This window comes from Phaseolus vulgaris, chromosome 9, assembly GCF_000499845.2.
Source record: "Phaseolus vulgaris cultivar G19833 chromosome 9, P. vulgaris v2.0, whole genome shotgun sequence".
NCBI lineage: Eukaryota > Viridiplantae > Streptophyta > Magnoliopsida > Fabales > Fabaceae > Phaseolus > Phaseolus vulgaris.
The window spans coordinates 38071679-38084280 of NC_023751.2; the positions used below are offsets into that span (position 1 = coordinate 38071679).

At 32.5% G+C, this 12602-nt stretch overlaps 1 protein-coding gene across 2 annotated transcripts; it reads left to right on the top strand.

Annotated features, from left to right (window-relative positions):
* Positions 1 to 306: 306 nt before the first annotated feature.
* LOC137822539 (ATPase 10, plasma membrane-type-like) lies at positions 307 to 9653 on the top strand. Of its 2 annotated transcripts, none has more exons than XM_068627436.1 (22): positions 307 to 428; positions 1177 to 1249; positions 1379 to 1498; positions 2324 to 2422; positions 2548 to 2685; positions 2883 to 3017; positions 3173 to 3352; positions 3881 to 4087; positions 4280 to 4399; positions 4935 to 5054; positions 5143 to 5265; positions 5456 to 5560; positions 5735 to 5879; positions 6350 to 6511; positions 6992 to 7230; positions 7466 to 7498; positions 7632 to 7713; positions 8040 to 8200; positions 8304 to 8477; positions 8569 to 8751; positions 8889 to 9055; positions 9224 to 9653. In XM_068627436.1, exons 2-22 carry the CDS (start codon positions 1184 to 1186, stop codon positions 9318 to 9320), a joined length of 2856 nt encoding a protein of 951 aa, XP_068483537.1. In that variant the 5' UTR covers positions 307 to 428; positions 1177 to 1183; the 3' UTR covers positions 9321 to 9653. The 2 variants fall into 2 exon arrangements, with proteins under 2 accessions (XP_068483537.1, XP_068483538.1); XM_068627437.1 differs by lacking the exon at positions 307 to 428 and adding an exon at positions 442 to 539.
* Positions 9654 to 12602: the final 2949 nt, after the last annotated feature.

The window sequence follows — 12602 nt, forward strand, 5'->3', positions numbered from 1 at the left end:
GAATGGTGATATACATATGTTTGCAGTTGTTGCAGATGAGAGAGTATAGAAGAGGTGATGATGTATGCAATGGAAAAGTTGAAATTAGGGAGAAGTAAATGAAAACAAGAGTTGAATGGGGAAGGATAGAAAGTTAGGTTTTGAAAGGTGGCTGAAGACAAGACAAGACAAGACAACCCAACCCAACTGTCACTGTTTGTTTGATCTCTTTGTGGAATCTGTTGGAAAGTGGCATTGCATCGTTGCTTGCTTACTCTTCAGCAACTGCCAACCAACAGTCAGCAGCATGCAACTAACATACTAACATTCTTAGCAATACTTTCATTATTAATGTAATGTAATCAAATGGAATGTGTCTCTCTCTATTTTACTTCCACTCTGCTTCTTCTCACTACCTAGCTCAGTTCCCTCTTTCACTTTTCTTCCAAGTAAGTATTTCATCACAAAACATTCATTAATACCTCATCATGTCTCATCCTACTACTACTGTTCCGACCAGAGTGTACAGTGTATAATTCATAATTACTCTGTCAACTTAGGTAGTGATGCAATGAGTGACTCATACTTTTGTGTTTTATTTTCTCTTTGGGCTGCCTCATCTGTTACGGCCCATATCTTGTTCTGTATCTCTATAAATAAAACTGCTTGCATGCAGGTACGAGTATATGAATAATAATAGTTTTTAAACTTTCGCCACCAATTTAGTTCATGTTCTTCTTCCTCTTTTCTCTTGTATCTTTGATCATGGATTTATTATGCTATCAGAGCAATTTAGAGTCTATTATATCGAGAGTTTGTTGAGTTTATCAGGCCATCACCCGCTCCGCTGTTGGGCAGTTATCAGATCACTTAGTCTCACGCACGAGTTGGCAGTTTCGGCATGGGGCAAGTGTGTTAGAGATCTCACATCGACTAGAGATAATAATATTTCATAGTATATAACTGAGTAGAAAGCTGACCTTATAAGCTGAGACTATTCTAATAAGAGCTCTTACAAACCGGATTTTGTAAGGTTGAGTTAGGCTTAAACAACCATTGTCATTACTACACTAAAATTTATTCAAGTTTACTTTTTTGCATGGTTTGATGCTGCATATTTTTCTCAAGAGATACAATTCTGATTTGGACCAATTGTTACAATTACAACTGGTTAACTGCTGCATGTATAATCTGCAGCAACAACATGGCTGAGGAACTGGATAAACCGTTGCTTGATCCTGAGAATTTCAACCGAGATGGCATTGATTTGGTAAGATTAATAAAAAGAAATTACATTTTTGTGATTTAAATTAAAAATATCTTATCAAATGAAATAAACTTTTATTATTTTAATTTCAACTTCAGTGTTTACTGTAAATTGCATTGTTGTTTTGATCAGGAGCGTATACCATTAGAAGAAGTATTTGAACAGTTGAGAACATCACATAGAGGACTTTCATCTGACGATGCAGAAGCTCGAATAGAGATATTTGGCCCAAACAAACTTGAAGAGAAGAAAGTAAGAACATACTTATAAATATCTTATTTTCATAAATTCATCATATAGAGTATGTGAATCAGGACAGATTTGGCCATTCAATTACTTTGTTAAAGCATTGTGTTTATCATACCAAGATATATATGTTAAAGTAGTTTGTTCACCGAGATTTTGAACCTTATAAATTGTGAGTTCCTTATAGCTTACTTTGCCAAGTTTCTTGGTGAAATTTATCAAAATGAGCTCTGTTTAGTTTATTTTATCGATTTTCTTACAAATTTGTAACAAAAGCTCTTATATGGCAAACTTATTGAATTAGCACTAAAGTAAGTGTTCACCTAACACTTCCTATATCAATCAGTTGAAAGTAGAAGAGTTAGGCAAGTTGGAGTAGGGATGCTTATGGCTATACATGGACAATAGTGATTTAGTTTAGTACTTCTTCTCGACAAAGAACAAAAATATTTTGTTGTTGATAATGATAGTAATGTCTTTAGCTCATTATGGGAACTTTTTCTTACCTCAAATGTTTTAAATGTTGAGTATTATAAAGAAGATGACTTTTATGTCTTGACACTAATAATCCACTCACATTTACATAGATATTGTCTCCCTTTGAATCTCAAATAACATATTATTTACATAATTAGATATTTGGATTTTGTTTAAGTTCTCCATTTAAATTTGTTTAAAAGTGTTTTCATCTGTTCTACACTGCATTGTGGTAATTTATTTTGAAAGGCAAAGAGGCATTTCATTTTGTTGCCAGGCCCTATATGCAGTTAGCATGTTTGCATCCACTTAAAGAATTTCTATCCCTAACTTTGTCCTCAAATTCTGCTGCAGGATAATAAAATATTGAAATTTCTTGGTTTTATGTGGAATCCTTTATCATGGGTTATGGAAGCAGCAGCATTGATGGCGATTGTCCTTGCTAATGGTGGAGTGAGTAGAGAATGCAATAATATTGTTCTTCAATATATTATATGTTCTTTTGTCTTTTCCTTCAGCATTCTGTTTTTGGTTTGTATTTCCACTTCTTGGTTCCTTACTTTGAGATACATTTTCAGGGGGAAGGTCCTGATTGGCAAGACTTTATAGGGATTATATGCCTACTGGTAATAAACTCAACTATTAGTTTTATAGAAGAAAATAATGCAGGTAATGCTGCAGCAGCATTAATGGCTCGTTTAGCTCCAAAAACAAGGGTATGTTTCTTTGTGGATGATATTCACCTTGGAACTCATCACCTATGGCATGCAGACTGAACATATCTCCTTAAAAAATTGAAATTACTCTAGTAGTATGTTACTATATTGCTTAATGCTTGTAAATTGTAATGCTACAATACCTTGTTTTCAAGATTCCTTACATACACAAATTAGTCCCTAATATCTTTGTTCAGGTTCTCAGAGATGGGCAGTGGCAAGAGCAAGATGCAGCTATTTTAGTACCTGGAGATATAATAAGCATAAAATTGGGAGATATAGTTCCAGCTGATGCTCGGTTGCTAGAAGGGGATCCTCTAAAAATTGATCAGGTAACCCTTTGTTATGAAATAAATAAACATTCTACATCTAATGTATAATTTTTTTTTCTATTTAGTAATTTCGTAATATACCTTCTCATAACATAAACTGGTATAATTGATGAAGAAACAGAGTTCATGTGATGTCTTGGTTTTGTTTTATGCAGTCAGCCCTTACTGGAGAATCTCTACCTGTCACAAAAAGAACTGGTGACGAGGTCTTTTCTGGTTCAACATGTAAACATGGAGAGATTGAGGCTGTAGTGATAGCAACAGGAGTTCACTCCTTTTTTGGAAAGGCAGCATACCTAGTTGACAGTACTGAAGTTGTTGGACATTTTCAGAAGGTAACTTTGGAAAACTTTCAACTCTATTGGCATGGTTATATTAATAACAAATATAGCCAAGCCAAGCTGTTTACAAAGAGCTAGAAGTTTGAATGCGTATCATAGCCGCTTTCACCGTAGCCGCTTTTATCATACATAAGGAAGGTGTAAGAGGACAACTTTTACTATAGTCGCCCTTTTTGTTTGAATATGTATAGCTTATAATGACGACTTTTATTATAACCACCCTCTTTGTGTCGCCTTCTTCTTTATTGGACATAAGACTACATGTACATTAAAGACGGCTAGAAAATTGCTGTTTTACAGTGAAAATAGTCCGTTTTTAAGTCTTTCTACACCAGTGCATGCTTTTAAGGATTGTGGTGATGCTTAACTTGTGATAACACTAGCAAAAAGGAGTGAAGAAGTATACATTGAGATTAAAGCATTTGTTTTATATGGAAATTCATTTCAATGCAAAATATAGTTTGCAAGTGTTTGATCAATCAGTCAAATTTCAGACCATATCTGTTTTCTTACCTTTTTCAGGTCCTCACCTCAATTGGTAACTTCTGCATTTGCTCTATAGCTATAGGGATTATTTTTGAAATAATTATAATGTTCCCAGTGGAGCATAGATCATACAGGGATGGGATCAACAATCTTCTCGTTCTCCTAATTGGAGGAATACCCATCGCTATGCCAACAGTCTTATCTGTAACACTTGCAATTGGCTCTCACCGTCTTTCTCAGCAGGTCCAACTCTTTAGCTCTTAACTAGAATCAAATTAAGATTGGAAGAAACTAAGATTTTGTCTGCATTAACAATAATCCTAGTTTAAAGTTTGACAAACCCTAAATCCTAAACTCTAAATTCAGTTCAAAACGATACAACAAATCTTTATGCTGCTGACTATGCTCTTTCTGTATTTTTACTTTATTTGTAAGGGAGCTATCACAAAAAGAATGACAGCAATTGAAGAAATGGCAGGCATGGATGTGCTCTGCAGTGACAAAACTGGAACTCTAACACTGAATCGTCTGACTGTTGATAAAAACCTTATTGAGGTAGGTACTTAAAAATGACATAAAAGTATATTATCTATATTGTTAATTCAAAATAATATTTTCACATGCTTTATCAGAATTCAATTTCTAAATAATTGCCTAAGAATATAGAATCCAATGTGTTCGTAACGAGTACAACTACAATGCAGTTTGATCAAGTCACTAAAAAAACTATATGATTAGCAACTTTTTCACATAAGAGTTTGAAACTTCATGCATGTTTGGATAGCTTATACTGAGTTTTGAAGCATTTCATTCTTCACTAATCATGATGTAACGTGTCCTAATTCTTAGTTACCATTTGGCACTACTTCAATTGAACATATTATTTGGTCCTTCCACACCCTCAATTCGCTATTCAAAAAACATGATCTTTTTTCACAAAGATTAAAAATATTGAGATGCAAAGAATTCCTAAGAGTTGAAAACTTTTACTACCAACTATTTTCTTGAACAAACTTTCTTATTCTGAATTGTTCAGAGGACTGCTAGGAGGTATTGTCCTTCTTAGAGTTTCTTTTTGAATGTTGAACAGGTTTTTAATAGAAATATGGACAAAGATACGGTTGTTCTACTAGCAGCCAGAGCAGCTAGACTGGAAAACCAGGATGCCATTGATACTGCCGTAGTTAATATGCTAGCTGATCCAAAGGAGGTAAAGAGACCCAATGTTACTTTAATACAGAAACTCTCCAAATGTTCATTATGATAAAAGAAAACGAATTCCTTCTTTTTCTCTACAGGCACGTGCAAACATCACTGAAGTTCATTTTCTACCATTCAATCCTGTAGATAAACGTACAGCTATAACGTATATTGATTCTGATGGCAATTTTTATAGGGCCAGTAAAGGAGCTCCGGAACAGGTATCAAAATTTTTTAAAGGTGGTGAATAGCCTTTTCTTATTGCCTAATGTCTCCTAGTTTTACTTCAAATCTAATGCAAAGTTTTTCTCAATGGACCCTCATCCAAAGGGTGGAGAGAATTTTTTTTTGCAATCATGGGAATGCCTTTAACAAAACTTCAGTGTTTTCTGGCTGTTTACTGCATACCAGATTCTAGAGTTGTGTCAAGAGAAAGACCAAATTGCCAAAAGAGTGCACAATATAATAGACAAATTTGCTGAGAGGGGATTGCGATCTCTTGCAGTTGCTTATCAGGTTATCAACATGATACCCTTCTTTGTTCCTTTCCTGATAAAAGGATAATTAAAAGAAGAAAAAAGATGTCAATGCTGCTTACTAATAGAAATTTTCAAAACATGTTAATTATTACTTGAACAATTTTAGAATGTCAATTATTATTTTGTCTTAGATAAGTCATAACTCTTTCAGGAAGTTCCTGAAAAATCCAAGGATAGCCCTGGAGGTCCTTGGACTTTTTGTGGATTGTTGCCTTTATTTGATCCACCAAGACATGATAGTGCTGAGACCATCCGAAGAGCACTTAACCTTGGAGTCTGTGTTAAGATGATTACAGGTAAGCATGAAATTTCAAAGGAAGCATATAATCAAATATAACAAAAGACCATAATGTGGTGGTAGTTGTTGCAATGATAAGGGGTACTGCTTGATATAAGATATTTTGTCTAATTCTAATCAAATTGCTCAATATTCACATTAATACAAAAGTTCACAATGATATTCAAGGTTTATAGAATCAAAGGATCAATGTGTAGCTACAATTATATAAAGGAAGTATAGTAAAGGAAATATCAATGGGAGAATATTGTTGGGATCAAACTTCACCAAACCTGCTCCAGTAAATCATCAATCCTTTTAACTCACTATATTTTCTCTATATTGGAACTTGCCTGCAACTCGCCCAAAAAAAGAAAATTTATATATCTTCCAATAAAAGTGGTTGAATAAGTCATTAATTTTTTGTGTATATGCACATTTGAAATGTTTAAGGTCAAATGATCCAGTTTACACGTCAATGCATTGTAGGTGATCAATTAGCAATTGCAAAGGAGACAGGCCGAAGACTTGGCATGGGAACAAACATGTACCCTTCTTCGTCTTTGTTAGGGCGTGAAAAAGAAGAGCATGAAGCTCTCCCTGTAGATGAGCTCGTTGAAATGGCAGATGGCTTTGCTGGTGTTTATCCTGGTATATGGATTTCATATTTAAGAAAATTAGTTGCTTATAATATATACATATCACTACTGCTTCCTTTCATTCTGTATAATAAATAACTATAAATAGAAATGATATGCTTTTCAGACATCTCACAACACAAGAGAATGATGAAATATTGTTTTAATAGATCAACATCATGAGTCTTCTGGGTACAAAATCTTGCATAATTGATCACTTTTCTTAAACCTTTCAGCCTCCTATAATTTACTAGTCAGACATGAGTTGTTCCAATTAGCCTATGGCTTGCACTATTTCAAATTTACCATAAAAATAGAGTGATTTAAGCCTGAAAATTTCTAGTCTGAAGTGCTTAACACCAGTTTTTGTTCTTATTCAAATCTTTTGGATGGATATCTCCTATATGTCGTTACCTATCATTTTCGTAAATGTTGCTATTTCACCAAGTATGTTTAACAATTGTTTTATCAATGTTGCAATGCATACTTTCAGAACACAAGTATGAAATAGTGAAAATTTTACAAGAAAAGCAACATGTTGTTGGGATGACTGGGGATGGAGTAAATGATGCCCCAGCATTGAAGAAAGCAGATATCGGAATAGCTGTGTCAGACGCTACAGATGCTGCAAGAAGTGCTGCTGATTTGGTCTTAACCGAGCCTGGCTTAAGTGTCATTATTAGTGCTGTGTTAACTAGCAGAGCTATATTCCAAAGAATGAAAAATTATACAGTTGAGTGTGTAGTATTCCTCTTCTCTGCATTATCATAGAAAACTTCTCCTTTCATTTTTTATACATTATGTAGCCTCAACAAGAAAGCAAGACTCCTAAAAGCTAGAAGAAAATAGTCAAAGTGTTTCACTGAAATCTAGATTGGTCAAACCACCAGTCATTATAAATGTCTCAATCAGCAATAACTCAGTGTTTTTCATGATAATATTTATTTGATTGCTTTCTTTAATGCAGATATATGCAGTCTCCATCACCATAAGGATAGTGGTAAGAAAAGTTCCTACTCCCAATTTCAAAGTCATTTTTATAGATTATGTTTTTCTCTATTCATGAACTTCTACCTAAACATGAAAGTCCCTTTGGACGTGCATCCAACTTATCAAACCAAACCCTTTTGCAGCTTGGTTTTACTCTCCTGGCATTAATTTGGGAGTATGATTTTCCACCCTTCATGGTCTTGATCATTGCAATACTAAATGATGGTAACACTTCTAATCATTTTTCCATCCCCGGTTTTAGAGCATCCCACAAAAAAAAATTCACATTCAAGAGTGTAAATGTTCCAAAGATATACAATTCTAGCTTCACTATAGAATCTTAGGGTATAAAATCTCAGAAAACAAATAATCTTCAATTAAGTAAATAACAGAAGTTTTTTTAACAGAAAAAGTTTTACTTTGAGACTGACATAACTTAACAAAGGGATAACACAAGTTTTTACAAGGTAGGATTGAACAAATAATCACAGACATTAGACATGGTAGTGATATGTAAGATTTGTAATCTTAATATTTTAGTTTTGAATTAGGTACCATCATGACTATATCTAAAGACAGAGTGAAGCCATCCCCCACACCTGACAGTTGGAAGCTACCAGAGATATTTGCAACAGGAGTAGTGATTGGAACTTATCTTGCTTTGGTTACAGTCCTATTCTATTGGGCAATAGTTGAGACCACTTTCTTTGAGGTACAAAAGTCTCTGCCTCTCTTTCAGCTCGTGTATTTAGACCTCAAATGAAAATGGCATTTGACTCAAAAAACATATTTAAGCTAAAAAAGTGTTGTTGCAGACCTACTTCCATGTAACCTCCTTGGCTAGTGACAGCGAGAAAGTTTCATCAGCTGTATATCTGCAAGTTAGCATCATTAGCCAGGCTCTAATCTTTGTTACTCGTAGCTTTGGATGGTCATTTCTAGAGAGACCCGGTGTGCTGCTGATGTGCGCCTTTGTAATAGCTCAACTGGTAATATTGCATGCCTGCAAGTGTAAGGAAGTTTAATTTTTTGAACACATAAATAGTGGTTGTTGAAGAATGTGATGTATGCATTGATTAGGTGGCGACCTTAATTGGTGTGTATGCAAATATGAGTTTTGCTAAGATTAGCGGAATTGGATGGGAATGGGCTGGTATTATATGGTTATACAGTGTAATCTTCTATATACCCTTGGACATCATTAAGTTCACAGTTCGTTATGCCTTGAGTGGAGATGCCTGGAAACTCATATTTGAAAGAAAGGTAACTCACAAACTCACAAAAACTGAGTTAATGATATATTCACAACTGTGATTTTGTGAAAACATCATTTTTCCAAAAAAACTGTGATTGCATATTAATGTGCAGCTTAGCTTACATTTGTTGTTTGTGTTGAACAGACTGCTTTTACATCTAAGAAAGACTATGGAAAAGAAGATAGAGCTGCAAAGTGGGTTCTTTCTCAGAGGACTCTACAAGGACTGCATCTCATGGCAGGTCTGGAGGTCAATGGAAGGCGCTCTTCTATCTTAGCTGAACAGGCCAGCCGACGTGCTGAAATAGCCAGGTACTTTTCTCACACCATTCTACGTAGCAACACTCACACAGACATTGATACAACACGGATACGAATACGACACGAACACACCATTTAAGACACATCCCCGATCCTCCACCACCACCACTTGTGTTATACAAAGCTATTTTAACTCTGAAAATGCATCAAACTTTGCAGGCTGGGGGAGTTGCACACTCTGAGAGGACATGTTGAGTCAGTTGTGAGACTCAAAAACTTACATCCGAATGCCATCCAAGCAGCTCATACAGTCTGATGCATGCATGCATGAACACCTTCTACCTTTATTGCTTATTTCTGTTTCTCCAAAAGTTTTTCATCTTCCACTTCCTCCAATTTTGTAGCCGTCTCATGTCATAAGGAGCATTTAGTGTATCTTTCCCACAATGGATCTTATGCATAAACTAAACCTAATTTTTTACTTCCTTAGTTCTTCTTCATGTTCTTCAGGTTCAGGTTGTTCTTCTACTCTGTGTTTTATCTTGAAATTGTGGGAACTATTTCTTAGAATGATGTTAGGGAATATTCCGTTTCACCATTTATGTATGCCATTGTGACCAAATTATTCAAAATAAATCAATTTATAGTATCATGGCCGAATCTGATATACCATATGATATCTAGAAATTTTAAATAATTAGTATTTATTATTAATTTAAGTTAATATTAAGACTTAATAAAAAGAAGGAGAACGTAATTTTCAATATATATTAGATAATACAAACAGAATTTTTTTTTTTAAAATATAACCAACCTCGTGAGTCAATTAATAATTGCGCAATAATTATATTTATTTATTCTCTTTTGTTTTATTATCACCCGTGGCTGTTTTCTTAAATACCAATTTTTTTTTTACCGAATATGTGACTGCCGTTAAGTTTAACGAAGTTGGGACAAACTTTGTTTTGTATTATTGCATTCTCGTATGTCGTCTTCTACTAACCCGTGACACCCACTCACTGTAGCTCTCACGCTACCAAAAAAATTCATATAACTTTTCTTTAAATAATTAAAAATAGTGATTTAAAATAAATTATAATCCATTTTGTAAAAAAGAAAATTAAAGATAGTGGTTACAGGACTTCTTAGCGTTATTCGGGAGACATGGAGCATATTATATTTTAATACTTGTCTATTTAACACTAGATGTTCTTTAACCAAAAGATTAATTAAAAAAATATATCATGTCTTAATTTTATATCGCATTTCCTTTGTTTATGGTCTAAGATTACAATATGGATTAAACAATATGACAAAATTATGATTTGGAGTGATTATTCGGTTAGGCCACTCTAAATGAATATGCTCACATCACAGGAGCATATAGTCACTAATATTAAAAATATCATTTTAATATAGATTTATGAGTGGTTTAAAATGTAAAAGGAGTTATATTAATCATTTTTCTCCATAAATATTGATTGTTATATTAGAACTGTTGTTAATCTCAATAACATTAATAGGTTGTGGTATTTAATGGATAATGTAATTTTTTTTTTCTGTGAATGTTATTTGAAGTTATTAGATGAGATGAGGAGTTTTAAGTGTTGTTACATGTTGTTATGTTAAACTATTTTTTTATTTTTGTCTTAAATGAAGATGTAGTGTCATGGACTCTGTCTAGTTAAGGGATGTCTGGATTGTTTACGTACTAATAGATTGTCTATTAATATCATATTTTAAGGGATTTGATTCCGTATCAGCATAAATGAGGGGATTTCAAATAATTAGTCATTAAACAGATAACAACATTTATTATTGAATAAAATCAATATTGTAAATCACCGTATCTGAGGTATTGTTCACTTTGGAGATTGGTCTTCCGTCACAGTTTTGTTCTTAAAAGACGCTTTGGTAGGTTAGAAGAGGAAGAAGTATATAAATTGTGATTGAACTCGACTCCTAAACGATATATGACTATATTAACATACTAGAATAGAAAATGTTGCAAAATTATTGAGTTCTGTAAATTGTTTAAAAACAATTTGTTGGTAGACAATGAATTGAAACATAAAAATACTATGTAAAAATTGCAAAATGAATTCTAGTTTTTTTTTTATCAACAAAGAATAAATAAAATAAAATGGGAACTTCAGGGGTGCCCTAACCCTTATACAAATAATTCCAACACAAGTTTTTTATCCCCCAACCAGTTGGGGATGCCACTGACATTATAACACATTAGTCACATTAACATACCATAACAAGATACAAAAGTACATTAATATACAATTACATCAACCTTCCAAAGGAACACATTCTCAAGACAAGACACAAAATTCTAACAACTAAACTCAGTCTTTGCCAACAAACGTCAACAAACAAAAATAAACCAAACACCCAAGCGCCTAACCCATCAAACTAACCCTGCGATGAGGATATAGAAGCCAAAAAACCTGAACAAAACACAACGTTTTTCAAATTTGGACAAATCGTTAAACAAGAATCACCAAACATCAATCACTCAAATATCTCATATAACATAAATGTTCCAAACACCAATAAGACAGCAAAAGAAAAAAAAAACCCTAATATTTTCTAACTTTACTTCTACACATATCATATAATTCAGGACATAATTAGCATAATTGGAACATCTTATCAGTAGGAAATTTAAGGAAAATCAGTGAAACAAGTTTTTTCATAAATAAAAACTAGTCATATGTACACTAATTTATTCAAGTTTTCTTATTGTAATTTCTCTATTTTTTTTTTATCTTTCTATTAGTTAATTTTAACTTGTGTAGCAATTACTTTTTTCTTTTCTTGTTTTTCTCTCCATAAGATTTTATGAAAAAGTTTGTACCTAATAGTTTGATGGAGAATGTTATAATTTTTAGGAAACTCAAATACATTAAAATACTTTTATTTCAGTTGCTTAATTTTTTAAATATTTTACTTAAATAAATAATTTAAATATTAATTGTAATTTTATTATTTTAATATAGTATTTCAATTATCACTAAATATAAAAATTAAAATTTCAACCTTGCAAATATTAATGAAAAAAAATACTACATGCAACAATTAAAAATCTAATTGAGATAAAAAAAATCGTGATATTTTAAAAGACCTTGACAAAAATTAACTGATAAATAATCATACAATAACTCTTAAATAACTTTAACAATTAAATAATTTTAATAATATTAATTAAAAAATACTTTATATCAACGTCCATCAAAATACTCTTATATTAACAGAAGATAGCATAAATATACTTCGTATAATAATTTAGTAATAAAACTTTTGTGTATAATAAATTTATTGATATTCATAATTACAATACTTTAAACCGTAACATTATTGATATATTTTATTAAATTATTGGTCCGTGTGTAGTAAAAGTCAGAGAAGGAGAAAACCAAGACACTTTAATCTTTATTAATTACTTTATTTTGCTAAATTTTATTTTTTATAAATTTTACTTTTTGGAACGGCATCATGATATATGATGTTCTATAGTAATAATTAAAATATGTTACATCATGAAAAAGAATTATGTTACATCATAATTAAACAATAATATTAAAAAATA